The following is a 26459-nucleotide window of genomic DNA, read 5'->3' as shown; positions in this document are numbered from 1 at the left end:
CATGTATGTGCATAGAGACGTAAGAGTGCTCAGACTTTTAAAAAATATATTAACAATGAAAAGTTGATAATAAACTTATGTGCCTGGTAGGATATAAGCAGCTACTAAAATTGACATGGAGGCTATTGAATAACTTGGACAAAATGAAGTTACTTTTGTGCATATATATATATGCATTTGTTTACTTATTATGCCATTGGAGTTATCTGTGAGTCTCAGTGCCTTTAGAATCCCATCATTCCCTGTAGCTTTTTTTTTTTTGACAGGGTGACAGACAGAGGAAAAGATGGAGGGAGGAAGGGAAGTAGAGACACCTAAAGCACTGCTTCAACACTTATGAAGTATCCCCTCTGCAAGTGGAGACTTGAACCTGGGTCCTTGAGCATAGTAAAGAGTTTGCTTTGTAGAGTGAGCCACCACCTAGCCCCTGTGTATTCATGTTTTATGCATTTGGAAAATGTGTGAAATATAGGCAACCTGGGAATCTGACCTTTCAGTTGCTAGTTATATGACTCTTGGAAATCTACTTAACTTTAATCTGAATTTCCTTATCTATAAAGAGATAATATTTATCAGTTGCCTAGTGTCATTGTGAGAATTAATGAGATAATACACTTAGAGTCCTTAGCACTTCGACATATAATAAATGAGATGTAAGATAATATCAGTGCTAACAGTGATTGGAAATTGCATTACAAAACAACTGGAAGTATATGCAGAAACATTAATGTTGTCTGCACTTAGATGGTCAGATAAATTTTTAGTTTGCCTGTATTATCTTGATTTCCCATAATTTACATGCTTTAGTTAGTGATGATTATAATAAGGAAATGTTTATTTTATAGTTGGAGAGACCACCTTAAAACAATAAAGTGTGGTTGCTTTGGAGTTGAACACGTATTTTTATTAGCACATATATAAATGCTGTCATTGTAATGCATTTGAAGGAATGAAACAATTGCCCACAGATATTTATGACTGGAGTTTCTCAAAAGCAAAAACGTGCTTTAGTCATTGTCAGTGGGGAAATTCATTGTATTTCTAGGGCATCTGTATTACCAGCAGTGGCTGAATAGCTATGCTAATGTTCTGCTGTGTAGTTTGGGTTAATTACTGTCACAGTTTTATTGGGTTTGACATCACTTTTTCCCCACCAAATAAAATTTGAGGAAATTCAAGATTGGTATTAACTGTCTGACTGCAAATGACTTCATAATATGGACAACTAAAATCAACAACTAGAAAATCACACTGTCAGTTGGAGAGTGGAGCTTTCCTAATATGGGCACAACATTAGAAAATCATTTTTGATTTTTACTTCTGTTAGGGTATATGTTAGTTTACTTGCCTAGAGAGGCCTCTAAGTTCTGTAAAGACATTCTGCAGAGGGAACTGGCAGGGCTACCTCTTAGTAGGCAAGAAACTAGCATAAAGGAGCATATAGCAAGGCCTCTGTATGTATGGATTTGGTATGTCTAGTCAGGGCAGTTGCCTCCAAGCCAAGTTCCTCGTTTTACAGCTTCTAGAGATAACACGAAGGCCTTGACATATAATTTGGGGGAATCTGAAACCAGTCACTTATCTACTGGCAAGTTATCAGTCACGTATCAACTTGGACCTTAGTCTCTTCAAGTTTACTCACTGTTCACTTAATAAATGCTTGACAAATACTAACTATACATTTAGAATACTGCCATTGCATCGAGGTGTAATTCTTCCCTCAGTATGAGGGTTTCTGGCAAAATTAATTTCTGTAGTGGTAGTCATGAATTTAGAGGTTACTGGCGCCTTTTTTGTTGTTGTTGTAGTTATTGTTGTTGTTATTTATGTCGTTGTTGTTGGATAGGACAGAGAAAAATGGAGAGAGGAGGGGAAGACAGAGGGGGGAAAGAAAGCTAGACACCTGCAGGCTTGCTTCACCACTTGTGAAGCAACTCCCCTGCAGGTGGGGAGCCGGGGGCTGGAACTGGGATCCTTCCATCTGTCCTTGCGTTTTGTGCAATGTGCTTAAGCACCACCCAACTCCCTTTTTAAAAAAATTTTTTATTTATAAAAAGGAAACACTGACAAAAACCATAGGATAAGAGGGGTACAACTCCACACAATTCCCACCACCAGAGCTCCCTATCCCATCCCTCCCCTGATAGCTTTCCGATTCTTTATCCCTCTGGGCGTATGGACCCAGGGTCATTTTGGGGTGCAGAAGGTAGAAGGTCTGGCTTCTGTAATTGCTTCCCCACTGAATATGGGCGTTGGCAGGTTAATCCATACTCCCAACCTATCTCTCTCTTTCCCTAGTGGGGCAGGGTTCTGGGGAAGTGGGGCTCCAGGACACAGTGGTAGGATTATCTGCCCAGGGAAGTCCAGTTGGCATCATGTTAGCATCTGGAACCTGGTAGCTGAAAAAAAAAAGAGTTAACATATAGAGCCAAAAGAATTGTTGACTAATCATGAACCTAAAGGCTGGAAAAAAGTTGGGGGGTCTCCATTTTGTAGATAGTTAGTAGTCTTATTTTAGTTATGTTCCAAAGAGCCCATGACTATACTAGTTTTGTTTTTTTTCCTGAGCATGACATCTGATATGCAGGTAGATCTAAGTTATTGTCTGGGGAGATGATGTCATGGCTGGAAAACTGGCACCTTCCTTATAAATGTCAAAGCCATATGCATAATAAGTGACCTGTAGTATCTTGAATCTAAAATAGAATTCCCAAATTTTATTGTCATGATAACCCTATAAATCTCCTGTGTTCATATTTATTCATATTTTACCCATATAACATTAAGTCTTCTATGCCAAAACTGAAAAGGAAGGGATAGGAGTAAATTTGTTCCTAGCTGCATGGTGTTTTCCATCATGGACACAAAGATGGGCTCTAGGAAGGAAGACACATCTGTCATTGACTCGTGGATGATATTTGGTTGTTTGTTGGTAGGGACTGTTTAATATTAGATGGACTCTAGGTAGTATGAGAGTTGGTAGCATGTTGATGGACCATCTCTGTAGATACACTCACCAAGCAGGGAAATACAGCACACCCTAATTCAGACAGAAAAGATCAGGAGAGAAGAACTCTGCAGGGTATCCAACAACTGAATGGTATCTATTTTGGAGTGTCTTTTCTTAGTCCTGATTTTATTTGAGCCCCTGGGACTTCCTAAAAACCTCGCAATATCCTTTGTAAGACTATACTTTCTTTTAGAAATAAGGTATGTATGTGTTTCCTTTTAGCATGACTCTGTGATATAGCAGTTATATGTAGAGATGTTTTAAATTTTATCTAGTTTGGGGGAAGCAGCAGGTAGTTCACCCAGTAGAGAACACATTACCATGTGTGAGGACCAGGATTAGAGCCCAAAGTTATGGGGAAAGCTTCATGAGCAGTGTTGCCATGTCTCCTCTCTCTGTCTGTCTTCCTCTCTGTATTTCACTTTCTTGATTTAAAAAAAAAAAAGGCTGAGAGAGTGGTGGAGTTATGAAGGCACTGAGCCCCAGAAATAACCCTAATAGCAAAAAAAAATGTGTGTGTGTGTGTGTGTGTGTGTGAGAGAGAGAGAGAGAGAGAGAGAGAGGGAGAGAGAGAGAGAGAAAGAGAGAGGGAGAGAGAGGGAGAATATGTGTGTGTGGTTTTATAGCACTATCTTTGAGTGTACATTTTGTGCTCAGTCATCTTTCTAAGGGATCTTACGGTTTCTGTAGGAAGAAAATAATAATTAGTATCAGTATAGGAACCTCACTAAAAATTGGACTGTCTTCATTAAAACTATCAATCTTAGGCTACTTTGTGCATTGAGAATTTTATTTCTGAAACTGAACCATGAATTCAGTTTCCTTTCTCACATATAAGTTAAAGGAGTTTAAGATATTACAACTAGGGGCCAGGTGGTGACACACCCGGTTGAGCGCACATGTTACCATGTGCAACAATCTGGGCTTATGTCACTGTTCCCCACCTGCAGGGGGGATGCTTCACAAGTGGTAAAGCAGGTAAAACAGAAAAAAATAGAAAGAAAAAAAAAAGGAGAATGTGGCCACTGAAAAAAAAAAGAGAGATATTACAACTAAGTTTGAGAGAGAGAAATATGAAACAGCTATTTCTGTAAGTAGATGTTATGGCATACAGCTAGTTATATCTCTTTTCATGGTACTGTGTCTCTGATGGATTTCATCTCAATAACATATTTGTCAATGAATTAGATCCTCAGGTGCTTTATGGGAGCTTGCTGTTCCAGTGATTTGTATATTAAATCATTCATACTGTGTGGCATAGTTCTATAAATGATTAATTAGCTACTAATTTCAGTTGAGGTTTCTTGTGCTCCTCTGTTTTAATCAAGAGGAGGCTTGAGTGAGGGTGCTGGGAGGGTAGCACAGTGGGTTAAGCGCACATGACGTGAAGTGCAAATACAGGCCCAAGGCTCCTGGTTCCAGCCCCCAGTTCCCCACCTGCAGGGAGTCACTTCACAGGTGTTGAAGCAGATCTGCAGATATCTATCTTTCTCTCCTCCTTTCTGTCTTCCCCTCTTCTCTCCATTTCTCTTGTTCCTATCGAACAACAATAACAACAACAACAAGAGCAACAAAATGGGGAAAATAGCCTCCAGGAGCAATGGATTCATGGCACTGGAACCGAGCCCAAGTGATAACCCTGGAGGCAAAATAAAAAAATTTTAAAAAAAGGCTTTGGGACCACTTAAATATACTAGTATACTTATAGCATGAGATGTGTGCTGTGGCAACATTTGAAATACCTTAACAACAAATACCATGGTGAAGATATCTTTTTATCATTCAGCCAAAATGTCCCTAAATCCTAGACAGTATAGTGGTAATTCAGAGAAATATTTATTCAGAACCAGTACTATAGTATAAGACTTCACAATATAATTTTTCACATAAGTTGAGTTCTGAATGATGTATGCTGCAGCCTATTACAGTGCATTTTTTCTTAACTGATCTGGTAACAAAGATTAAAACACATTGATTGGTATCTGCATCCTGATATCCCACCAGAAACTGGCAAACTAATCAGAGTCCTAGTCAGAGATAAAAATGTTTTCTTGTTCATTCATTTATTACATATTTAGCACCTATATCCCCTAATTCTATTGCAGAAGAAAATAAGCTTTCAATCAGTATCTTAGAAATTTTTGACATCTCTGCTGTGGATTAATCAATGGGACTCTTACTTCCTTGCTCAGATCCTCTCACTGAAGGTATGCCAGTTTGCCACTGATTATCTCTCAATTACAAATCTACCTTTCTCTGCCCATTATGACATTTGAGCTGAACCCCGTAGACATTTCTCCTTTGGTAACTGGTACAGTGGTAGGTGTATAAGAAGAGGGTGTGACAAAGTTGCAAAAGATAAGACTTCCTCCTCTGCTTCTGGAAACTACTGATGGGAGCCTTAGACAACTGATCAGCCAGAGTGTGGCCTAGTAGCCACATCTCTCACAACAGCTGCAGCCTGCCTCCTCCAAGTCTCTTCACCACTAGCAGGCTGCTCTTTCTTCCACCCATTTACATCCTTAGCAATTCATCTGTATTTGCCTCTGTCCTCTGGTATATCTCCCTACCATCCATAAAACTGCTCTTCTGGATATAGTCTGGCCAGTTCTCAATTCCCCCAGTCACTATCTCTGCTATTGATTAGGCCAGTCCTAAAAGTTCTTGCCAGCCCACACCCACTGGCAGTTTCCTTACCATGAGTTATTTTCTGTGACATCGATGTCCTCCTTCAAAAACCTCGAGATGTTAGCTTTATGGGAAGAATCCTCTGAATTCTTATTCTTTGCTCATACACACACACTCCTTCATTGTTCTCCTGAAAGCCCTCTTTTGCACCTTCTTTTTTTTCCTTCTGTAGTTTGGCACCTTTACGTGTTAGCAGCTATTTATATTAAATGCCCTTTGTAAGGGTTTACTGGCATGGTTTCCATCTTCTGGCAGAAAGAAAATGGCCAAGACACAAGACACCTGCACTAAGAATTAACTGCTAGGAAACTGCCAACTCTTGACCAACACCCTCTTTTCTTTGACATGCTTAATAACTAATTTTATTTCAGTATGGATGACATCAGACATTTCATAATCGTGTGCTGAGTATTCCCATCAGTGTTACTGTGTTGGTTACAAAATAAATAAATACCTTTTTATGTCTTCATAATATGAAGACATTTATCCACTCAGTGGAGATTTATTCAGCAGCATTGATATGCCTGGCACTAGAGTAGATGCTAAGAAATAGAAATGATCCTTCAGCCCAGCTTTGCAAGTTCATCAGGGAGATAGGACCTCAGTGTATGAAAAGTTAACCAGCATTGCAATGGAGTTTGCAAGGCAGCAGACAGCTCCATTAGCATTTGTATTGCTTCATATTTTTAGACTAAGTAATGTTGCAGAGCATCAGTAGTCTGTTCTGTACAACCCACTCACATTTCTAAGCTCATGGGCATTCATTTGTCTTTCCAATTGTTTCCCATTTTCACTACATACACAATACTCATTGGGAGGAATTTCAAGGACTAGAAATGGGTAGGCTCTCTGTAATCAATGAAAATAGTTTATGACACCTGGTCCTTGAAATGGTGTCTGAGTAGGCACACTTTGGAACCCTAGGAGGCATCCGTTGTGCTATATAAATCACAGGAAGTCAGTTGTGAGGGGATAGAGTACGAACGCTTTGTGGAATGTCATTGCATCAGAAATGGCAGGGTTCCCTGTGAAGTAACCCTAGTTTCAGAATCTTTACAAAGCAGATTTCATGGTACCAGATGGAGAATCTGGTTTTCCTTCATTTATGTACATTGTATGAAGTGACATTTATTTTTTTTATTATTATTATTTTTTTTACCAGAGCACTGCTCAGCTCTGGTTTATGTTAGTGCAGGGGATTGACTGGGACTTCAGAGCCTCAGGCATGGAGTCTCTTTGCATAACCATTATGCTATACCTACCCCCACTGAAGTGGCATTTAAAATTGGGTCCTTCCAGAATTGTCCTAGTTCCTTCCTTAGTTGGAATTGCCTGTCTTCTCTGTGCATTTCTTCCTAAGAAGTTAAATATTTTTTTAAAAAATTTTATTTATAAAATGGAAATATTGACAAGATTATAGGATAGGAGGGATACAATTTCCATCTCTAGAACTCCATATCCAATCCCCTCCCCTGGTAGCTTCCCTATTCTTTATCCCTCTGGGAGTATGGACCCAGGGTCATTATGGAGTGCAGAAGGTATAAGGTCTGGCTTCTGTAATTGCTTCCCTGCTGAACATGGGCATTGACAGGTTGATCCATACTCCCAGCCTGTCTCTCTCTTTCCCTAGTGGGGGGGGGATCTGGAGAGGCAAGGACACATGGTGGCATCATCTGCCCTGGGAAGTCGGGTTGGCATCATGGTAGCATCTGGAACCTAGTGGCTGAAAAAGAGTTAAGACATAAAGCAGAACAAACTGTTGGCTGATCACGAGCCTAGAGGCTAGAATATTACAGATGAAGATTTGGGGTCTCCATTTTATAAAAGCTAGTAGGACTATTTAGGGGCCCATGACTTTACTTTAGTTTTTGCCTGCTCATGACATCAGACATGCAAGTGGACCCAGGTTACTGTCTGGGGAGATGGTGTCATAGTTGGAAAAAGAACTAGAAAACTGGATCAGGAAAGAGAGTAGCTCCCAAATGTGGGGAAAGTATCTAAATATTGTTAACTGTAAACCCCATAGATTTGACCTGGGGCCCATAAGTCAGCACAGGAGCCTGTGTAACCTCTGCGTCCCTGTAGGTCTGAGCTTGCATTCTGTGGTCATGGCTATGAACTTACCAGGCTGCACTAATTTCAGGACCCATCTTTCTTGGGTAGTAGGTAAGGTATGTTGCCTAACCACCCTTTGGAGAATGGAACGGGCCCTACCATTGTAGAGCCACATTGAGGGCAAGGTCCTATAGGGGCCCACAAAGGGGCCCATTATGTTGTTCCTGATGGAGATCAACAGTGATAGTGGCAAGAGGGATCTGTTAGAGGTCTAGGTTCATCATGTCTCTGTGGGAATCTCAGGACTCCCCGACTAGGGCCCCAGGTGATGGGGTTCCCTGGTAGTGACCAAAGAGTCGTCATCAAAGTATGGCCACTTGCCCTTATTCAGCTTTTGTAGTCCTTACTCCTTACTTTGTCTGGCAAGCTTAGCTTTGCAGTGATTGAGGTAAGTGTAATAGGAGGTAGGTAAGGAGGGTATCTAGGTCTAAGTAGAAATTATTTCATTAGGTACTTTATGGTTCATTATGTTGTTCCTGATGAAGATGACCAGTGATAATGGAGAGAGGGAATTCAAGGTCTAGGCTCACCGTGTTTGTGTGGGAATCCCAGGACTCCCCAGTGAGGGCCCCAGATGATGGGGTGGCCTGATAGTGACTAAAGAGTCATCATTAAAGTACGCAAGTCTCTTGCCCTTATTCAGTAGTTCTCACTTTGATAAGGTTAGCTTTGGAGTGATTGAGGTAAGTGTAATAGGAGGTAGGTGAGGAGGGTATCTAGGTCTAAGTAGAAACTATTTCATTAGGTACTTTAATGTGTCTTTTTTAGGTCTTTCTACTGGCTTTCTTTATTTATTGGCTCACTGCAAACTATTGTGCACTTTCGCTAAGAAGTTAAAATCTTACTGAGAAACATTACTTCTTGTGGTCTGTGAGGTGGCGCAGTGGATAAAGCGTTGGACTCTCAAGCATGAGGACCTGAGTTTGAGCCCAGCAGCACATGTGCCAGAGTGATGTCTGATTCTTTCTCTCTTATATCTCTCTAATAAATAAATAAATAACCTTAAAAAGAGAGAGCGAGAGAAGCAACACTTCCACTGGGTGGTGCTCTGAATCATTGCCAATAGTGGATGCTCTGGAAATCACTTTGGCAAACCTTCCCAACACATACTATGAAGATCGCTTGTCTTGGGAGATGCTAGATCTCTCTCAAAGCCTAGGAACTGATATCTAACCTTTGAGATAATCAGTATTGGTCTTTTCTACCTCAATCTAGGCCCACGTGGGGGAATAATGAATGGTGGTGTGTGGGTGGGGAGATAATGAGGAGATCGCTCGCTGAGCAAGTACAAGACTTGCATGCATATTAAGGTTCCCAAGTTAGATTCCTAGCACTTTATATATATATCAGAAATGGAGACTTCACTAATGCCTTCCTCCCCATTTCTCATAAAAATAAATAGTCAGAGGTCTGGCTAAGAGCCTCTGATATGTGTTACAAAGGCACCAAGCAGCTGGAAAGCGTATAGAGATGTTCCAGTCATCTACCCTGGGTTTTACCATAATCAGTTTGCTTTAACATAGGCATCTATGAGTTAATTCCTTTAGCATTTAGATACTTCATACAAATAAGCCAAATTTGATATATATGCTAATACATCAAAATTAATACATATATATATAAATCAAAATTAAATGCAGTGTGTGTGTGTTTCCAAAATTCAAATCACTTTCTGGATCTACAAGTAATCACATTGCACAACTTTCAAGCAGTATGAGGATTCATTCGAGAGGCAGGGAAATGTGATGCCCTCCATCCAGAGAACACTATTGACATATGCTCTAGCTACCATTTCTAAATCTACATCTCCTGTGTAAGGCAGAATTCTATTATAAAGTGGTTTTGACCTTAATGATTTGTCATAGTCATGCCTCTGTATTTGTAGGAATGTAAATTTTACTTTTCAAATCATTTAAAATATAATACTAGGGGGGCAGGTGGTAGCACAGCTAGTTAAGTGCAAGGACTGGCACAAAGATCTGGGTTCAAGGCCCTGGTTTCCCACTTGCAGGGGGTCACTTTGCGAGTGGTGATGAAGGTCTGCAGGTATCTATTTTTTTCTCCCCTCTCTGTCTTCCCCTCCTCTCTCAATTTCTCTCTGCCCTATCCAATAACAACAACATTGATAAAACAACAAGGGCAACAAAAGGGAAAAAAATGGTCTCCAGGAACAGTGGATTCGTAGTGCAGGCACCAAGCTCCAACAACAACCCTGGAGGCAACTATATATAATACTAGGACCAACAGAATAAAAGTACATTCAGTTTTCCATCTGCATAGCCCAGATTCAACCCCAGCCCTCATAGTATTGAAGGAAGCATTAGTGCTGTGCTGTCTTTTCTCTCTGCATCAATCTCTCTCTCTCTCTCTCTCTCTCTCTCTCTCTCTCTCTCTCTCTCATTCTGTCTCAGTAATGTCAGCCCAGAGTAACAAATCCCTGGAAATGACACCCCCTAAATATATATAGATAAGTTATATATACACACACACATACACAAACACATATCAGTTGGCTAGTACTAGAATTTTTTTTTTTTTAGTTTCCAGTTTGTTTCTTTTTGTGAGCAACATTAAAGTGTTGTTAGCACATGTTTGTGCCCTTACTCATTTATCCATATTTTTTAATAAGTTGATTTTCCAGACCAGTGAGTGATTATTCTGGAAGACTTCCAGACAATGTGTGTCTAACTAAAGATGCCTGTTTGGCAATTTCCTCATCAATATGTAGTATTTTTTAATTATAAGTCATTGTTATATTTATTTACTTTTGCTGCTCGAGCTTAATGTCTGCATGGCTCCACTGCTCTTGGCAGACTTTTCCCTACCTTGCCTCCCGGCCCCACTGATAGTGAGTGATGGAAAGATGCTACAGCACCACTTCATCACTAATGAAGCTTCCCCATTGTGTGGTGCTGCCATGTGGTGGCCAGAGGCTTGAACTGGTGTCCTTGCGCGGGTCCTTGTGTTTTGTACTATGTGTGCTTAACCTGGTGCATTACCACCTGCTCTCCCCCCAAAAAAAAAAAAATTATTATTTTTAACTCACAAAGTTCTTGTGTGATTACTGAAGCTGATTCTTCCCATTTCTATCTGTAGTAGCCTAACTACTTGATACATTTCAACTGTTTATGCTACTTAAGGAAAACAACAGAACACTGCAAAAGAAATGTTGACCTGAAACATACTAAGCTAATCTTAAAGTGATTATGTTTAAACCTAAAATAAATATGACAGTTTATACTCATGGGCTAGTATTAGTGAACAGAACCTTGCTAAAGATGAGTGTCAGCTGAATGCTTCAGTGTTACAGAGGCATAGGCAATGTTTGCAGACTTTTCAGACCATCACGAATATAATTTTTTTAAGCTACCATCACATTTGTCAAATCTCTTATCGTGCTACCTCCTGATTATTGTGAACATAGTGGCCTGACTTCCAACCAGACAGAATTCTAATCTCCCTTGGGTTTCATATGAGGGAGTAGACAGCGAATCTGAAATTCATAGATAGCCCTCCTGTTGGTTTATCTTCTCAGCAATGATGCAAATGACTGAAATTCTCAAGTGAAAAATTCTGCTTTCCCTCAGGAGATTTCTAAAAGAATGTTTATCTTCAGCACAAACACCCCACTAAAATTTTATTCTGTCGTTTTGAGTAATCTCACCAAATTTTCAAGGGGTTGAGAATATAAGCAGGCAAGTTACTCTGTTCTGTAAAAAAAGTGATTGATAATGGAGAAAAGACTGAAACTTGTGTTTGCTCTTCCCTGACAGTTAAGCCCAAAGAAGGGAATTAATAGGTCACTTATATATGGGCTTGGAGTCAGCATTATTAATTTCTCTTTATTATCTAAGAGTTTCAACTAGATTGTAGAGTGTAACTATACCTACCAAGTATTATATGATTGATCTAAGACACATTCTATTAGTGGGAGAGAATATAAGTAGAAGACATATATTTTAAAATATAATCCTGTTCACAATGTTTTTTTAATTACCCAAAATGTGTTTATATTAGAAGCAACTTTTCCAAACATATAGTGTTTTTTAAACATTGATCTACTTATCTGAGAGAGAGAAAGTGGAGAAGAATGGACTGACTCAGTGGCAGATCTCAGGATTTGCATGTGCCAGGCCCTGCCTTCAGTTTCCATCCAGCACCACACATTTTGGAACAGTGCTCTTGTTAGTCTTTCTCTCTTGATGTTTCAAAATAAATACAAAAATAGATAAAAAAAAAAAAAAAAAAAGCTTGTGAAAAAGCAGGAATAAAAATACCTGTGAGCAGCTGTTTCTAGATTTTTTGGTAGTATTTATGTGTTATTTATATCAATATATAGGGTTCATTTACTGTACCCTAAAACTTGGGCATCATTTACTAGAAGCCTCTTTGTGTGGCTCTTCGTAATAACTAATATTTATCCCTACTTGCTTCTGAAGACTTATTGTGAGAAAGGCCATGACTTTCTATTGTAGTGATTCATCAAACAAAACAAAACTTCAATTCTGGTTGAGTAATTGATAATGTTATCTCTGCTAATATTCTTATCACTGTTATAAAACTTTTTTTTTAAGTAGGTCTATACTACTTTTAAAAATATTTTATTTAGGGCCAGGTGGTAACACAGTGGGTTAAGTGCATATGATGTGAAGTGCAAGGACAGGCATAAGGATCCTAGTTTGAGTCCCCGGCTTCCCACCTTCAGGGGGGTCACTTCACAGGCGGTGGGTGAAGCAAGTCTGTAGGTGTCTATCTTTCTCTCCCCTCTCTGTCTTCCCCTCTTCTCTCATTACTCGCTGTTCTATCCAACAACAATGACAGAAATAACAATAACAACAACAGTAATGAACAACAAGAGCAACAAAAGGGAAAAAATAGCCTCCAGGAGCAGTGGATTTGTAGTGCTGCCACCTAGGACCAGCAATAACCCTGGAGACAAAAAATTAATTTATTTATTAATTAAAATTTTTAAATATTTTATTTATTTATTTTCATGAAAGAAATGCAAGGAAACCAGGGAACTGTTCAGCTCTGGCTTTAGTACAGGGTGGGCGTTTGTGGTAGTGTTCTACAGAGACTTGAACCTAGGACTTCAGAGGCTCAGGCATGAGTCTATTTACATAACTACTACACTCTCTCCTCCACCTTATATAATTATACAAGGTTCATCTCTGGCTTATGGTGGGGTGGGGGATTGAACCTGGGACTTCAAAGTCTCAGGCGTGAGAATCTCTTTGCATAACCATTATGCTATCTTTCCCACCCTCCTTATATAACTCTTTACTTGGAGTACTTACCAAAAGAAAACTTCCTTTTAGCTTCTGTTCATTTAATAAATATATCTGCAGTAAATTGTTTTATACTTCATCCCATAGTTATTAGGTCATTTCTAAGTATTTGTTGAATGTGTCAGTGAATTAATGAATGGTTGGATAGTTGAATATTGAATTTATACTAACTAAAATTTTAATATATGGCTATCACTGCTAAAATTTTTCTGTGAATTATCTCACTTGACTTTCTTAACAACTCTGAAGGAAGTATTGTTGGCACCTCCAGTTTATCGATTGAGAAAACTGAGACTTCAGGGAGTTAAATAATTTTTTTAAATTTCTATTTATAAAATGGAAATATTCACAAGACTGTAGGATAGGAGGGGTACATTTCCACACAGTGCCCACCCCCAGAACTCCATATTTAATCCCCTCCCTTAATAGCTTTCCTATTCTTTATTCCTCTGGGATCTTTATTCCCAGGATCATTGTGGGGTGCAGAAGGTGGAAGGTCTGGCTTCTGTAATTGCTTCCCCGCTGAACATAGGCATTGACAGGTTGATCCATACTCCCAGCCTGTCTCTCTCTTTCCCTAGTGGGGGAGGGATCTGGAGAGGCAAGGCTCCAGGACACATGGTGGCATCATCTGCCCAGGGAAGTCAGGTTGGCATCATGGTAGCATCTGGAACCTAGTGGCTGAAAAAGAGTTAAGACATAAAGCAGAACAAACTGTTGACTGATCACGAGCCTAGAGGCTAGAATATTGCAGATGAAGATTTGGGGTCTCCATTTTTAAAAAGCTAGTAGGACTATTTTAGGGGACCATGACTTAACTAGTTTTTGCCTGCTCATGACAGCTGACATGCAGGTGGACCCAGGTTATTGTCTGGGAAGATGGTGTCATAGTTGGAAAAAGAACTAGAAAACTGGATCAGGAAAGAAAATAGCTCCCAAATATGGGGCAAGTATCTAAATATTGTTAACTGTAAACTCCATCGATTTGATCTGGAGCCCATAGTCAGCACAGGAGCCTTTGTAACCTCTACGTCCCTGTAGGTTAACCTCCCATTCTGTGGTCACAGCTAGGAACTTACCAGGACTAATTTCAGGACCCATCTTTCTCGGGTAGTAGGTAAGGTATGTTGCCTAACCACCCTTTGGAGAATGGAAGTCCCTACCATTGTAGAGCCACATGGAGGGAAAGGTTCTATAGGGGCGCACAAAGGGGCCCATTATGTTGTTCCTGATGGAGATGACCAGTGACAGTGGAGAGAGGGATCTGTTAGAGGTCTAGGTCCATTTGATTAGGTACCTATTTGATTAGGTACTTTATGGTGTCTTTTTAGCTCTTTCTACTTGCTTGCTGCATTTATTGGCTCACTGCAAACTATTGTTCACTTTTTCTTTAAGATATATATTTTCCTGTAACTTATGGGTACATGTATATATGCCCTATCTCATGGACCCTGGTCTATATCTAAGCTTTGAGATTTTGTTAAGAAGTGCACCACCCAAAATGGCATTAAGGAGTCCTATGAGCTAGGAAAGGTCTTCCAGAATAATAAAGCTGAAGGGTTGACATTCCACACCTTACGTCCAAAGTGTAACATGCTAAGGTAGTACTGGTTGTATTGCTTAGGTTGGGATCAGGAGATGCAGTATCAGTTGGCATGAATTGAGAGAAGTACACAGGAAAGTGAGCCCCACCCTAGAGGTTCCAGGACTGGGAGAAATATGGGCTTTATAGAAAAAGGGGAAGGTTCTTGCTTTCTTAGGGTTTAAGAATGCAATAGATAGTTATTGCTATAACCAAATTATTTGGCAATTGGGTTAACTTTGGTTATTTATTTGCCTAGAGCTGAGATTAACATACTGTATATATAAAGGGCCAACAAGTAAATATTTTTAGCTTTGCAGACCATGTGGTTCTGTCCCAACTGCTCAGATCTGTTGTAATGAAAAACAGCCACAGGCAGTATACAAGCATTGGACATGGTATGCTCCAATAAAATTTTATTTACAAATCAGTCACTGAATGGGCTTGTCACAAGGACTAATTTCCTGACCCCTACCACACATCACAAGTGAGGGAAATGAAGTATGAACCATGGCAGCATGACTTTGAAGACCATATGTTTAACCAGTTAAGATGTGCAAGGAAAGGGCAGAAAACTTGCTTTAGCACTTCAGCAAAGTGGGGGCTGGGCTTGAACGTGGTTTGTGCACACAACAAAGCAGCAGTCTGTCCAGGTGATCCATTTAGCCACTCCATACCTCTTATTGCAGTGAGGCTTAAAAATGAAAGATTGAATTGGGAATGAATGATCATAAGTGATTGAATTTAACTTGGACCTTGCAAAACTATTGGTCAGTCTTTATCCAATAGTAAGATTATATTTAGAAGTCTGAATGTGTGTTCACATGTGCCTAGTTGTATAACAGCAGGACATGCCTACCTCTTTGGGGAAAGGATGATTATGGCTACATTTTTTTTTTTTTAAAGAATGGATGTGTTAAGAACTATGCTAGACCTTCATTTCACCCTCTTAATTACCCTAGAAGATTATAGAGGAATAATCTCCATTTTACTGAAGGAGAAATTGAAGAGGAGTGAGATTTTAGTGGATTTTTATATGATCATGCAGCTCCTAGGTAGAAGAGCAGTATTTTGAACCTGGATTCAAAATTCTGCACTTAACCACTAAGCTAGTCTTATATACCCAAGTTACTATTTAAGGTGAGCTCATTACATTGAACTACAGGAGATCCATCCTCATTGTTTTCTAAGGAGTGACTTATTCTCAGGTTATTGTCAACAGCAGGTTTTATAAGATAAGCTTCTTCCTGGTTAAATGTTATGTACACCTCCCCCACTGGGGCCATTTTTTCCAGCTGAGCTGCTAGAGGAATTGAAAGATCCTGAGCACTGTGGCTTAAATAAGTAGACTACATGCTCTATGAAGAAATCATATTATTTTCTCAAAGGAGGGAAAGTTGGCCCAGCGAGGCAGTGATTGCTGGGAACAAACTTTCTAGTTTTCCATTTTGTTCTGCTAGAAATGGCATGTTCTATCAATCAAGGCCTGCTGGGAAAGATTTTGTCTTTCCTCCTTGCAATTTAATTTTATCCTCTGCTGAACTCAGGTGCATATTAAATACAAAGTCGAACTGTTCAGTTAGCATTAATCTATGTACTTCTTGAAAGAAGGGGTGGCCTGGCCTTTGTTTAGACTATCACTTGAAAGTCTTACTTCCTAACCTCTGAAGAAAGTGTTCCATTTTAATGTTCCCTTTGATTTCACCAAAGCATTGCTTACCAAGGGGTTTAACCCAGTTACTCCAACAGCTATAACCAGGTCTAGTGAAAAGAGTTTTCACTGGCTTATGAGTGGATGGATGAAGGAGGATGTTTAGACAAGTTAAAGGGTTGATTTCAGAGGACAGTGATAAGGAATTTAAATCCTCCTTATAGACTCTAAAGCACTTGTGTGAGTGCATGGTTTGGAATGAGGAATGGCCTGAGAGGTATTGCCTAAGAGAGAGGACTAATAGTTAATCAATCATCAGGGACTACATTACTGTAGCAATCATCCTGTACTGCAAAGGGAGCACAGAGCAGAACTATCCCCACAGAGTATTTCAGAAAGCTTTAGAGTGTGTACTTAGTTTACAGGTGACATCATAGATGCAAATCAGAAACTACAGCAGCTCACATCAGTGCATTTTGCTGTGTGCTTTGCCTGGGGACACGTTTCATGAAGAAGGCCTGATATTTGGATCTACAGCTTATTGGTTTCCTAGATTTATATAAACATCAAAGCTACAGGAAACTCTTTGTCCCAGTATTGATTATTGGTGTCTGTTTTCTCCATTTGAGTTTTGCTCATTATTTATGTCAAGTTTTCCTGGATAGAGCTTGGGTTCCAAACACTATTCCTTCATAAATTCTAGATAAAGTGTGGTATCTCAGGCCTATGAGGGGAAAGAGTTTATTCAGAAGGATGGATGCTGCTTGTTATTTGGTGTGCCAGTGTAGGGAAAGCAATGATGTCTTCATGTAACAAGCTCACACCCTCCCTCCTATGGGAACTAGACCTGGGGATACTGTTATTTGTTCAAGGCCATGTGCCATAGTACCAATTCCCAGTTTTCCACTGACTGTTGGCCTGTGGGAACCTTGAATTCCTTGTCACCTGGCTTTCTCAACCATGGCCATTTACTTCACCAAAGTTGATGGGGGGGGGCAGGAAGAAGAAAAATATAAACACGCTAGATGGCAGTTTCTCTTATTTCCTAGTCATAGAAGTGCTTTCCCTTTGCCTTTGCTGGTACTTCTGATTAAAAATAAGTCACTAGATGAGCCCATCTTCAATGAAAGGAGATTAGGACAAGGGCCTGAGTTTCTAAAGTCTGGAAAATGTAAGCATCAGCAGCCCACCTCACATGAAACAGGCTCACAGTGTACATAAGCCAAGTGAATGAAGACACTATGATATTTTCACCCTCTCACCTCTTCACACAATTACTAGGTGAGCAAGGTCATTTTATATTTTATACTTGATACCATCTGGATGTTTGGTAACTGAATTCTAGTTAGATCCAAAGCAGTGACCTTACCTGCTCCTAAGGAACTTTTTTTTTTTTTCCGAGAGAAGGATCAATCTGGTGACCCCTTTGATCCATGATGCCTCATCTCATATTTTTTCTTGCTGTGTACATAGTGGGGATTTAAAGCAGTCCCTGCATAGTGCTTTCTGGACTTGAGTCTTTTGTGAGTGGAGTGCCCAGGGTTGCTTTTTGCTTTGAGGGGCTGAGAAAGCAAGAGTGAAAGTTCACATTTAATGTGTTTTGGTTGAAGTCACAGCAATGTGTGGAAACAGTCAGCTCTGCTTTTTCTCCCCCAAGCCTTTGATATTGTTGGGACTTTTCAGTGCATGACAGGATTAGTAAGAAGAGAAAGTCAAAGTTGTCCGGTGCTACCAAACCAAACCAAGTAAAACTTGCTGGAGAGTCGCTGAACTAGAAATAAGCTTCTCCTGCCCCAAGCTTCCCCAGACTGTGTACATTTTTTTTTTTCTTTCTAAATTCAAAGGTCATCTGCATTAGATGCCTTACATAATAGCTGAAAACTCTAGGTCATTCTTTACTAGCTTGAGGTGTTCTGGTTTGTTTCTTTTGAATTCAGGAGTAACCTCTACTTTGAGAAGACTGGTGGGAATAGAGCAGTTGGGTCCTGTGCCGCCTTTTATTTTTAGTATTTATCATTAAAAAATTGTTTTTTAAACTAGAGATGCTACATGCACACTTAGGGCTGCATCCACTTCCTCCTCCTTTTCCTCTTCTTTCTTCTTTCAAAAGTCACTTTATTGAGGGTAAATAACAATTTATAGTACAGTTGTCATCACTTTGGTACAGTTCCTAATCTCCCTGTGAATAGTTTGAATAGCCTCCAAAGCCCTCTCAACCCACTACTGTCTCCTTGCCTTTATAATCCTCGGATATGCTGGATTTATGTCTTGAACTACTGTAAGGGTAGTTCAAGACATAATTCTTGGCTCTAAAGTATAATGCAATACAAAGGCAGAAGGGGTTGGCAAAATAGTTCACTTGGATAGTGTACTGCTTTGCCATATATGCATGACTCAGGTTCAAGCCCAATCCCCTCTGCATTGAAGGGAGCTTTAGTGTTGGGAATTATCTATTATCCACCCACCCATCCATCAATCTAATTAAAAAAAAAGTCAAGGATAAAAATCACCATATGGATCCCTATGCTGGATGTTTCTTTTGCCAGGTGCCCCAACCTGCCCACTCCCTCCCTCCTTTTCTTCTGTTCTGACTTTGAAATTTAGTGTTGAGTAAATCTAAATCCAGGGGAAATAGCATTGTCTACCCAACCAGGGACAGTTTTAGCCTCATGAAAAAATAAAAAGTTGCCTCTTTTGACAGTAGGAAAGCCTGTTTCTGGCAAGATGTGCACTTGTATAGATTTGCTACTGGCCCCTGCTGTCCCCCCACTGGGCCAGTTGTTCCATTAATGGACTCCTCTGAGCTACATCTGACATTTAACTAGTAAATTCAGGTAAGCAGGAGAGGTGGAGACAGATGTGTAGGGAATGGTCAGCTGAAGTAGACCAAGAATATTAAATTCATTTCCTCTGTGCTTCCTTTGGCCAGAGATCTCAATTCTCTGGAGATGAGTAACTCACGAATTGATTAGTTTCCACTAGTATCATGAATTAACAGCATTTCCTGTCCAAGCTTCATTTGAAAGGGGAAGGGTGATCCTCTTAGCATTTATAATTATTCTGCTTTTTCATATTAATCCCTACCCATAGCAGAGGAATTGGGTTTTCTCATCTGCTGTTGGAAACTTACTTGTCCCAGAAGTGTGCGCCATCAAGTGCTGGAACATAGATTATGATACAGGATCATACCCTTCCCCTTGGACAGGTGCTCTTCCACTGGTGGTTTGCCTATATATGAGATTAAGCTCAAAGTATAATTCTAAAAGTATAGTATTTGAAGTTCAACCCAGCATCCTGGGCAGGTGTCCAAATTTGATTATTTGCTTGTAGCTGATGGGGGAGGCTGCCTAAGCTCTCTCCTTCACAAAACACCTTTCTCCTTTGTCATGCCTCATTAGGAATTGTGACTCGATTTTCCTCAACAACCTTATTCCATGGTGGTTTGGGGTGCTAAATGCACCAGTACTTCTAAATCCACTCTCCTGCAATTCCTCTGCTACAATGGCTGTCAAGGGAGAATAGGAAATGTTGCTGTAAAAATAAATTTCTAGAGTGGGAACCACAACTTACAGGCAGTTTTAAGTAGTAAAGTATTATTTGTGAGTACTCAAAGAAAAGTCAGTAGGAGAAATGACATTTTATTATGGATCAGTGGTTAGTGATTTGATGCTATTGCTGTCTTCTTGAGCAAAGATACATTGACTAGATTATTGACGTGTTTCATTTATTAATAATAATAAAGTACTTGGTCACTGTTCTGTACCTAACTGAACTGTGAGAAAATAGGCAGTTTACAAATGGTTTGTGTCAGGAAATTATTGATAGTAAATTGATCTGAAATATGGTGACTGGTAAGCATTATGTTAAAGTTCAAATGAGAAGCTGTAGGCAGCATCTTTTCTCCATGCCTCTTTAGGCAGTATGGAAGGAAAGGAGAAATGAGAGCTCAGGGGAAGTGCTTGCACTTGTCCTGAGGAGACATTTTCATTTCTGAATGTGCAGTTACCAGCTAAACCACCGGGGTGGATGGATCATCATCTCTGCATTTCAAGAAGGCTGTGTAGAATGTCGGGTCCTGCTGTTTGTCACTTTCCTTCACAGCCACAGCTAACAGGATAGACATGCATCTCAAGAGGGCAGAAATCCATTCTCCCACAAGGGGATGTTGGCTGGATATGGCATTTACTAGACCAACGGAGCAGCTGGCAATGTCAGATTCAAAGCAAGGAGGTTGTCTTGGCCATCCTTTTAGCAGGTGACCAGAATTTGATAGATGGAAGATTACTAGGCTACCAGCCAAGGGCCAAATGGCATGGTGGATGGGAAAAATAAATGGTGGCATATGACCAAATGTAGGCACATGTTGTTGATGGGCTTCTCTTCCTACATTTCATTTTGCTTTTAAGCAAAATCCAAACATTACACATATCTCTAGAGATTACTGATGACCTGACACCTAATTCATATTTTGTTGGATCCTGATGGTAGTCGTTACTTGGAAAGAAAATATAACAAAGTTTTTATTTCCTCAGCATCTGGATTAAATTGGTCTCTGGCCCAAATCTGCATGTCATGGCTCCTTATATTGCTGACATCTTTTGGTTATATCCAAAGACAACTTAAAAGCTTTCATTCAGAACCCTCTGTTGCATTTCTGTGACGTCTGTCTTTAAGATGACTAATGCCGTGAAAGTAGGCCTGAAATGGAAGTGCCAGGAGCTAAGTTTTGTGATGAGAGGACAAACTCTGCAGGGTAGAGGGGGGTGTTCGTTTCTTCTGGTCCATTTTAAGCTCATTTATACAATTGCTGCTGTCTCAGAATTACTGCATAAGTCCTTTGATCTTAAAGTGGAAGGAAGCAAATTTCAAAAGCCAAGCAAACTCCTCATGTGACTTTGAAAGGAGCAGCTTATTATAAAATTGAGTGGATGTCAAATAAAACATAAATTCAGATCTTTTGAAATTTGAACTCAAGTAGGTATTACTTCTAGAGCCAAACACATTGAGAAGCTTAGGAATAAAATGTTGTTTGACATTCATTTAAACTTGAGTATTTGGGTCAAGTTTTTGCCCAACAATATCCGTTCTTTATTGAATGTTACATGGTGTATTCAGTCTTCTACTCCAAGCTTTACACATTTAATCTTCATAAGAATATTATGAGATTGTATCCCCATTTTAAGATGAGGATACAGAAACTCAGGGGTGAACCCCTGCAAGTCACAATTACTGCTTCTGCCCTCAAAACCTGGTCAAAATCCAGACTGTAAACACAGTTTACAGAATTGTGTGGAATTGTACCCCTCTTATCCTATGGTCTTGTCAATATTTCCATTTTATAAATAAAAAAATACTTTTGTGAGTGTGGCACACACACAGAGAGATTCTAACAATCAACTTTTGCTGTGTAATAAAATTACCCCAATTATTGAATAGCTAAAACTGTAATTTATTACTTTGCAATTCTATAATGTGATTGGTTGCTTCTTCTGGTGAAGGCCAGCTGGACTTGTCTCTGTAAACTACATGTGGTTCAATTAAGTCTTAGGACTAGGGAGACAACATAATGAAGTTGAACTCAAGTAGGTTACTTCTAGAGTCAAACACATTGAAAAGCTCAGGGGTAAAATGTTGCTTGACATTCGTTTAAAAGACTTTCATGCCTGAGGCTTTGAGGTCCCAGGTTCAATCTCCAGCACCACCATAAGCCAGAGCTGAGCAGTGCTCTGATACTTCTCTCTCTCTTCATTTTTCTCATTAAAAATTAATAAAATATTTTCAAATAAGTAGTTCTTGATAGTTTGATTGTACTCACTTACCTGTCTTGTAGTTGGAAAACTAAAGAATCTCAAATAACCTCTATTGGAACTGACTTTGTCTACTCCATGTTGTCTTTTATTTGCCAGTAGGCTAGCCTGTGATCTTCACTGGTGATCTCAGGATACCAAAAGGTAGTAAAGGACTGTAATCTATATGTAAGACCTATTTAAGCCTCTTCCTGCGTTATGCTCACTAGTGTTATGTGGTCAAGCCCAGTTTCAAAGAGCAGAGATGTTCATGTACACTATTAGTGGGAGGAATGAAAAAGCCAGATTAAAAGATGGTCATTTGGTCATTTCCATGCAAAGTAACTGTGGGTTGTTGAACTGGCATAAACTTGTATCTACAGCTTCAGTTTGATTAGGCTACATCTCTGATCTAGTGTTATTTTACCAGTTTGAGGTTTGACCACATTTACTGATAGACTCTCATATTTGATACCAGGTGTCGAGTTCAAGGCCTCATACATCTGAAGCATGCACTTTATCACTGAGTTAAATCCCCACCTTAATCAACAACCTTATCTCGCATTCTTAACTAGAGATTTGATTCTTAAATTGCCTTGGACTACATGTGTCTAACTGGTTTCTTCAGTCGTCATTGACATCATGCGCCAGGCAATTCTTTGTTGAAGGGTTTATTCTGAGCATTATACAGTGTTTAACAGCGGTTCTGCTTCAACCCATGCCCTTCCCTCCTCATTGAAATTTAAGACAACCAAAATTGTTGTAGGACATGGCCCCAGGCATGGAACTGAAGGGCAAAATTCCCTCTGGTTAAGACCATGTTTGTAATCTGAGATGCTCAGAAAGAAAGAAATGTTGCCAAACAGGAAATCTTTGAAGGTGTGAGGGAGACATGTAGAAATGTCTCCATTACTTCACATTTTAACCTAAGATAACCCTGGATTCCTATTGAGTTGGATGATGCTATACATTGAAAGGTTCATCAATATCTCAGGTTCACTATGTTAGAAGTGGGTTAAATATACATAATACCCTAAAAAAATTCAGAAACTGTGTTGACCACAGATAGTAGATTTGGAAAAATTTCTTATTTAGGAAGAATTCATTGTGCAAAAAAAAAAAAACAAAACAAAACAAACAAAAAAAAAACAGTTTAAAAAAATGCCACTATCCATATGATCTTAGTCAGCCAAGGTCATAAATGAGTGATTAATGGTCAGTCTTATTGCATCTGTACCCACTGACTTCCCCTCATACCTGTTACTAGATATTTCTAAGCGAATTCCAGACATCATTTCACTTTATTTGTAACTATTTCAATATCTGTGTAAAGTAAAACCTATAGCCCCAAGTTTTAATGTGTTAATGCAATTTTTAATTTTCTAGAAGAGCAAAAATGAGAAATTATGTTGAGTAGTGTCAGAAAGTCAAGTAAAATAATTGGTAAAGGCCAAGATTAAAGAATCTTGACTCTGATGGGGGAGAGGGGACAGGAGTTAAACCCTTCTTCCCCCCCCCCCCCCGCCCCAAAGAAAATGAAAGTGAGAAACAGGATTTCTTCAGGCTCCTCTCCTTTCTTTGCTTCTTCTATTTTGATTGACTCATAGAAATGCCTCTTACTATGTATGGTAAGGCACAGGGGACTGGAATCCTTTGAAAGAAGACTGGCAGAATTGATTTTCTAAGAAGAAGAGAAAAATACAATCACAGAAAGGTATTGAAATATTCAGTCCAGGATGGATTACTCTTTGATGGCTTTCAGTGACTTTATCACTGATCAGGGTCCACTTTTAATAAAACAAAGAGGAAAGTTCTGCAGCTGCTAAAGAGTTTGCTAATACTCTGTTATTCCTCTCCTATTCTAATATATTCTGAGAAGTTTCTCTCTTTTGATTTAGACTCCCTCTCTTGATTTTATTATGTCATAAATCTCCAGTGTTTGATGAGAGCCATGGTATATATGAGACCTAAGCAGCTTGCTAGATAACATCTATTTCCACCTTCTCTTTAGAAGATTAAACTGTGACTGTTGTGTCTGATGCCAGAACAAATTTAACCAATCGCGTTTCCTTTACATATAGGTCAGTCCCAGGGACAATTCTGCACTGGATCCTATTATCCATGGGTTGAAGGGTGTCGTACATCATGGTAAGTAAACCATGTACTCTTCCTCTTGTTGGGATGTGAAAGGCTAAGATCTCCACCTAAAAGAATGGGGCTATCTTGTAGAGGACAGATGGTGACACCCATTTCTCATTTACTGATGTTGAAGGGCATTAGAGGCATTTCTTTGATGGGTAAAGAACATACCTCTTTTTAACCTGCAAATGTATCTGGGTTAACAATCTGTTTTAAGTAAGCAATTTGTTTCTCTTCAAGTACCACTTTAAATGTGTATGTTATAAATCAGAATGTCCTAAAATATACCATACATATGCATTGAACGTGCCATTTGTGCCATGTCTTTCCTAAAAATACTCTCCCTCAAGTATCTTTTCATTTATATATTTCCTGATTTGCCTCTCAGATTTAGGGAAGATATTTAAGTAGCTTTGACAAGTCATTAAACGTTGCCACATGTGAGTCAGCATCACCAGCTACTAGATTGGTAAAAGCTAGGTCGTTGTTCTGTGTAGCAAATGTCTTACCCTCAGGCATTAAACTGGGAGAGAAAGTAAGATAAATGGGTTCTGTCTGTCCCAGCTGAACTTTACTGGAGGATTTTCCTTGCAATTTTATTATCGGCAATGCATCATTACCTATGGTATCAGGATCCTCAAATTTCAGAAGTATCCTTGTCATAGGAAGGTATGGAGTTTAGATGTGATATAATGTAATGATTTGCACAGTGTTAATAATCTAATTAGAATTCCAAAGGAATTGACAGGAATGGTGTTAGTAACCATAATAAATCTCTCCATCATCTCCATGGCTGTGATGAAATACCTTCACACCTTTCAAGCAGGATTGTCCATCTCTGAATCAGCCAGTTCTGAAGTGCTGGGCCAACATACTCCCCCTCTACCCAGGAAACTACAGTCCATTGTCAGTGTTCATTTGAAACAAGTAGAATTCTCAGCTGATTGTTCTGTTCATGAAACTGCTCAGTCATAGCAGGAAGCCGTGATGAACCTAGTAAAAGGGGGAGGGGGGAATAAAGAAAAAAAAAAGAAGAAGAAAGTATGACTTAAAAAGTAGGAAGCTTTCACTGTTTCTTCTCAACTCTAAATTTAATTGTGTGTCTCTAAGCCAGCCCCTCAGCTATGTTAGGAAGGAAACTATATGACAGATCCCCTGGGGAACAGGGAGCCTTCACCAAAAACTGATTCTTTGTATAATCATGGTTGTTTTCAAGGGCAGAGATTTGTAGCTTCCAAAAAAAAAAAAAAAAAGCTGGTGTTATGGGCAAGATACTAATGTGTGAGCTTCTGTCCTTCCCAGCTCACTCCTTTAGTTCTTTTTTTAGTGTTTTTTTGTTTGTTTGTTTTGGCAGAATAGATTTTTCAAAGGTTACTTATTGATATGCATTAGTAATGTTGTGGTAAACTTAAGGTTCATTTATCTCCCAATATAAAATATTAGTAATTTTTTTCAGATTTACTGAAGACAGAATTATGTATCTGGATTCTAAACCTACACCACAAATCATCTGTCTCTCTGTCTGCTTGTCTAGAATCTACCTGTCATCTCCCTCTTATTATTTCAGAACTCACTTCAGATCTTGCCCTTGCATGCAATACTTTCATAATATCCTAAAATTTCTTCCCACCTCTTTCCACTCATCATTCCCTATCACATCAAACTAAATTTCTTTTTCCAAAACATGTAAAAGAATCTGAAATAGCCTTGTTTATTTACTCTGGTATCAACTTTAATGTAGTGGGCTTACTGAGGGCCAGAGTCCATGTAATATAGAAAACAGTAGATGCTAAATAGATATTAACCAAGTGAAAACATTAAGCAAACTTACAGATAGTGAAAATAACCAAATTGAAAGAGAAGGAACTGCAGGCCTTTTGTGCTTTGCTTTGATTGGGAATACAGAGGTGCGGGATAAGGTCTGAGAAGTATACATTTTACTTCCCATTCTCTGCTTGCTGCTGACTTCCATTTTGATAACACATATCACTTCTATCATTCTTCCAAAAGAAACATTGGAAATGGCTAAAAAAAAAAAATTATGTTTTATTTGAAAACATTTTCATATGCAAGTTCTCTGAAGGTTTTAAGTGGTCTATTAATTGGACGAGGTATAAGTAATCATGACCTTCACAGAATATCTTTCTTGAGAATGATAGCAATGTATAAAAAGGTGGAAAAAAATCAATATGGATTCCTC

The 26459-nt window shown here is 39.2% G+C and overlaps 1 protein-coding gene across 2 annotated transcripts in view; it reads left to right on the top strand.

The window, feature by feature from the left end:
* Positions 1–26459, top strand: part of PTPRG (protein tyrosine phosphatase receptor type G) — an 869661-nt gene that overhangs the window by 658610 nt on the left and 184592 nt on the right. For both annotated transcript variants that reach the window (XM_007529163.3, XM_007529164.3), the window contains exon 6: positions 24202–24268. In XM_007529163.3, coding sequence (XP_007529225.1) covers positions 24202–24268 — 67 coding nt within the window. The remainder of the gene's footprint in view (positions 1–24201; positions 24269–26459) is intronic.

Source organism: Erinaceus europaeus, chromosome 12, assembly GCF_950295315.1.
Source record: "Erinaceus europaeus chromosome 12, mEriEur2.1, whole genome shotgun sequence".
NCBI lineage: Eukaryota > Metazoa > Chordata > Mammalia > Eulipotyphla > Erinaceidae > Erinaceus > Erinaceus europaeus.
This window is presented reverse-complemented; position numbering and strand designations above follow the sequence as displayed.